Genomic DNA, 5,083 nt, shown 5'->3' with positions numbered 1-5,083 from the left:
GAGACATAAAACCCTCTTAAAAGCGCAAGAATAATGTAACAAATGGAAACTGAGAAGGAATAAATAAGAGTAAAAGATAAACAGCAGATAGCCAGAATAACTATAGCTACGAAAAGTGAAGTCGTTGTATCTTTTCAGGTGTAAAATACAATAATTATGTAACCGCATTTCCAATTAAACTAACGTTTTAGTCAACAGAAAGCCATAACAGTCATACGAACTAGAACCGATATTGAACAAGAACAAAAAGTCTGTTTCTGCATTCAGATGACAGCAGCGCATTTCCTTATCCTCAAGTTTGCAAAGGATTCTTAAAGCCTTATATATGCAGTTATGCGGAAGCTGATTGTCAGCAATAAAAAGTGCAGCCAAGGAAGAGGCTTGAGTACGTATCTTCTCATTTCCAGGATGCGACTGGGGATCTTCGCCTCAGTTTTACATCAAGATTGTGGCTTAAAGCAGTCAAAAGGTTATTTAATTGTCGGGCGAGGCTTCCCCCTGCGGAACTCTCTCCGCATGTTACAGCCTCTTTGCAGCTCAGTTCCATATGCATCTCTTCTTCACACTTTCGTCTCCATCTCGAGCTCCTACACCTGGTGCATCACGCATTTAGCCCATTAGCTCCGGCTCTTCCTTTCATCTTCCCCATGGCAGACGTTTCTATTTATCCACTGGCAATCAATGTGTGGCGTCACCGGTGGTACTGTAATGACGACTGCACCATTGAGGATGACAGCTTAGAAAGAAGAGGGCAATGGTGATCCCTCCCAGAGCAGCACAGCAGAGTGTAGCGCTCGCATCACAAGGTCACCCTATCTCACCGCTTGCTCCTCTGCATTGGCAGGAGGGGGTTGCTGGGTTTGTACAAGGCTGGGGCGGGAGTGGGAGGGAGGGGGGGGAAATATCTGGATTTTTTTCCCCCCCTCCCTTAAGCAAAGACACAATGGAAACCAGGAAGGAGATGGTGATGTTTCTGGAAGGGACGCAACTTGGCTCTCTAGTTGGCAAGAGGGTGCCTAATTTGTCAGAAGCAGTGGGGAGCCCCGCTTCAGAACCTCCGGAGAAGATGATCCATCGGAACTGCCTCAGTCCCAGACCTGGCTCCTTGTCGTCCCGGGAGAGAGGAGGAGGTTGCGGAGGAGAAGGAGAAGAGGAGGTGGAGGTGCTGCCAGGGACAGGGACGGTGCCGGAGAGTCGCTCGGCCGCGGCAGCACTGCTTTCTGCCGGACAGCAGCCCCCCGCCGCGGAGCCCCCCTCCAGCAAAGGGCAGCAGAGCAGCTCGGACACCGAATCGGATTTCTATGAGGAAATCGAGGTGAGCTGCACCCCGGACTGCGCGACGGGGAGCACCGAGTACCAGCACAGCAAAGGTACCAAACTACTTCCCATGCTTCCAGCCCCCCACCCGCGCCGGGTCTGGGGGGGTAGCACTGGAGGGGAGGGAGGGGGCTGCCGAAGGGGATCTTCCCCTCCAGCTGAGCGAGGGGCAGTGAAATCAGGGTGTGTGTGTGTGGGGGATTTCCTTTCCTGGCTGATTCCTCAGCTCCCTGCCACCGGGAGGCTTGTTTGGGAGTCAGAGGACAAGACATCTGGCAGCCCCCGCGTCCCTGGAGGGGGTGCCAGGCTTCCCGCCGTGGATGCATCAGGTCTGCAGCTTGTCCCGTAGGACCCCCCTTGGCTAAGACCACCATTTACTCTCCTCCATATTTATTTATTTTTTTTCCCCATTCTTCCCCCCCGACTGGACAGTGCATGCTCCAGGAAATCCCTTCCAATCCACCACACCGGCGGGCTTTTTTGTATGTGTTGAGCGCGGGGGGTGAGCAAGATCAAACGGATTTTCTGGCCAAGGGCGGTTTGTGGTTTTGCAGGGTGAAATGTGCCCGGGCGAGTGCGGAAGCGCCCTTTAAGACCGTAAAAATCTCTCGCCGACTCCTGCTTGCACCAAGTGCGGCAGTGAGATCCTACTTTGCACGTTGGGTAACAACAACAACAACAACATCACAAAAAAAAAAGTGTTGGGAAGAAGGGAGAGGTCCAAATTACCTTGTCACTTCCATGTCTCGGTGGCGCCAGCTCGGAAATGGTCCCAATGAATTAATTGCCTTTGGTCTCAGGCACAATGAGGGAGAGTTGCATTTGAAAGCAAACACAGCGGCCAGGCCCCTTTTCCCCCTGCCCCCACTCCTTATTCCCACCTTCTCAGCCTGGCAAAGCCCCCTCCCTATCCCTACAACAACATTCCCCATTCCTCCATCACTTCAGGGAGAAGCTGGAAAGCACGGAGTGCGCTGTCTGTCCTCTCTCGTCCCTTAGAGCCTCGTTGCAAATATCACATCCTGGGTTTTGGAGGCTGAGCGGAGAGACCCCGAGGCCTCACCTCCCTCTCGGAGGGAGCAGGGTGCCTGTCTACTGGCTGCTCCTCTCCTGAGTCCTTGCTGAGATGAAGGAAAGGGCCACCGGCCCCCGCGGCTCTGGTGGAGCGCACACCTGCTTTTCTGAGCCGCTCTGGGCCGGGGGATGCTGCAGCGTCTGCCTCCGGTTTCACAGTGAGGGAAGCGAGCGAGGGTCATCGAGCAGACACTCCCGAGGCGGTCTACATGTTGGGGAGGGGGAAGGTAGCCTTCCAGCCAGGGTGAAAGAATATCCTTCAAAACCTTAACTGGTACTGCATCCCCGTCTCCCTGACCTCCCTCCCAGCCCCTCTTGGATGCCTCCCCCCAGCATCCTCAGTACGTGCAGGCAGGCCCAGAAAAAGCTATTGGGGAGGGATGGGGGGAGAAGGGAGATCGCTGGGGAGGCATGCGGTAAGCATCCCTCCATGCCTGCCCGCCTCCGAGCGTGTGTCTCTGCTCCGGGCTCCCTACGCAGGGCCGTGCTCCGAAGGTCTGGCGGGCAACCCCAGCGCTGAGGGGGATCACCCTAAAGGCAGCGGAGGCAGTGGCGGCTCCCAGGGCTCGCTGGCCTGCAGCGCCAGCGACCAGATGCGCCGCTACCGCACGGCCTTCACCCGCGAGCAGATCGCCCGGCTGGAGAAGGAGTTTTACCGGGAGAACTACGTGTCCAGGCCCCGGAGATGTGAACTGGCGGCTGCTCTAAATCTCCCAGAAACCACCATCAAGGTACACACAGTTCGGACATGTTTCCAATTAGCACGATATAAATCTATATGGCCAAACTTCCTTACAAAATTCGGGAAAGCACTTCGCCAGCACCCCCCCTACCTCTCCCGCTCCCCCCCTTTCCCCCGCCTCCCCCTCCGCCCCCTTAGACTGGGCCTGCCCGCACCCTGCAGCAAGCAGCAATGCGGGAGAGGGAACACGGCTCCCGAAGCCATCCCAGCCAGCATCGCTAATCCGACCTCTCCCTAGCAGATTATTTTTAATCCTCCCATCAATCCAGTTCAGACCTCGCTCAGCTATTGAGGGAGGGAAGAGGAAGCCAGTAGCAGCTCTTGTTTATATCTCGTTTTGGTTTGCTTTTTCCAAAGCATGTTCTCACGAAAATAAAAACGACGACAGGGATCCCAGGTAGTTCTGGCTTCAAAACGGCAGTAAGGAAGCAGAGTTTTGGAATTCGCCCGGTGTCGGGGGCTGGGGGCTGGGGTGTCGGTCAGTACGACAAGCTCTAGTAAGGAGAAAAGGAAAATAAGCACCCTAAAAGGGCTGCTCCATTGGGTCTCTCTGTAGATTTATAGGGGCTTAACTGATCCCTCCATATGTGATAATAACTCCCTCTGAGAGGGAGGGCTGGCGCCAGTCTCGGCTCGCTAGACCCGCTCCTGCCCGCGCCTCCGCGGGGCAGGGGCCGGTGTCGGTGCCGACGATGGAGCAGAGCGGGGAGGCGGCGGGTGACAGCTGTCGCCTCCCCTCTTCCCTCAGGTTTGGTTCCAGAACCGCAGGATGAAGGACAAGCGGCAGCGCCTGGCCATGACCTGGCCTCACCCGGCAGACCCGGCGTTCTACACCTACATGATGAGCCACGCGGCAGCCACCGGCAACCTGCCCTACCCGTTCCCATCCCACCTGCCCTTGCCCTACTACTCCCACATGGGCATTGGTGCCACGTCAGCCTCTGCTGCCACCCCCTTCAGTACCCCCCTGAGACCGCTGGACACCTTCAGGGTCCTCTCCCACCCCTACCCGAGACCAGAACTGCTGTGCGCCTTCAGGCATCCTTCTCTCTACCCTGCCCCAACTCATGGACTCAGCAGCGCCGGGAGTAACCCATGCTCCTGTCTGGCTTGCCACAGTGGCCAGTCCAACGGGCTGGCTCAGAGACCGTCCGGATCAGACTTTACCTGTTCGGCCACGACCAGGACTGACTCTTTCCTCACTTTCACGCCCTCTGTGCTGAGCAAAGCCACCTCAGTTTCCTTGGACCAGAGAGAAGAAGTACCTTTAACAAGATAAACCTTCGTCTCAGGGCTATTAAGAACTCGCCACTTTTCCGGGCTTCTCTTCGAGTTCATGTACCTACAGTCGATGTTTATTTAATCGCGTTCTCTCCTCACAAGTGGACACCTAAGGAAAAAAAAATAAGAAAGAAAAAAAAAAAGAAAAAGAAAGAGAGACACTAAAAATAGCTTAATCTTGAAAGGATTTACATTACAAAGGGGAAAAAAAAGACAATGAAGGAAATAAATGACTAGTGATTTATCTCTGAGAAGGATTTTAGGCACGGAAGAGAAAGAAAAACAACCCGAATAAAATACACTTCGTTAACCTATAGAAATGAGCTGGGACTTTCTATTCTATGGATAGACTTCTTACCAAGGGCTGGGGCTTCTGCAGGTCACGGCAACAAACCTTACGCACAAAATCACGAGACGGAGAACGAAAATCTGAAATACTCGGAAGAAACACTATCTTAATAATGAAAAGGCTTGTGCACATTAAAAAAAATGAAGATGTAATCTACCAGAGTGTCCAGAAAATAAAAACAATGAGCAAATAGCAAGCCCGAAAGATTTCTGCGTTGCAACTCAACAGTATTATCCAGTTGTCTGTATAGAGAAAAACAATACTTTATTATAAAGAAAAATGTCATTCTGTATGTTACTTCCGTAATTTAATTGCATTCT

General features: G+C 53.5%; 1 protein-coding gene across 1 annotated transcript; it reads left to right on the top strand.

Moving 5' to 3' along the window:
* Positions 1 to 943: 943 nt before the first annotated feature.
* On the top strand, positions 944 to 4,412 carry EVX1 (even-skipped homeobox 1). The gene is made up of 3 exons (XM_068152537.1): positions 944 to 1,370; positions 2,872 to 3,122; positions 3,882 to 4,412. Exons 1-3 carry the CDS (start codon positions 944 to 946, stop codon positions 4,410 to 4,412), a joined length of 1,209 nt encoding a protein of 402 aa, XP_068008638.1.
* Positions 4,413 to 5,083: the final 671 nt, after the last annotated feature.

The sequence above is a fragment of the Melanerpes formicivorus genome, unplaced genomic scaffold, assembly GCF_026170545.1.
Source record: "Melanerpes formicivorus ecotype bairdi unplaced genomic scaffold, bMelFor1.0.p_v2 SCAF_23, whole genome shotgun sequence".
Classification (NCBI taxonomy): domain Eukaryota; kingdom Metazoa; phylum Chordata; class Aves; order Piciformes; family Picidae; genus Melanerpes; species Melanerpes formicivorus.
The sequence above is the reverse complement of the archived record's forward strand: the minus strand, read 5'-3'. Positions and strand labels throughout refer to the sequence as shown.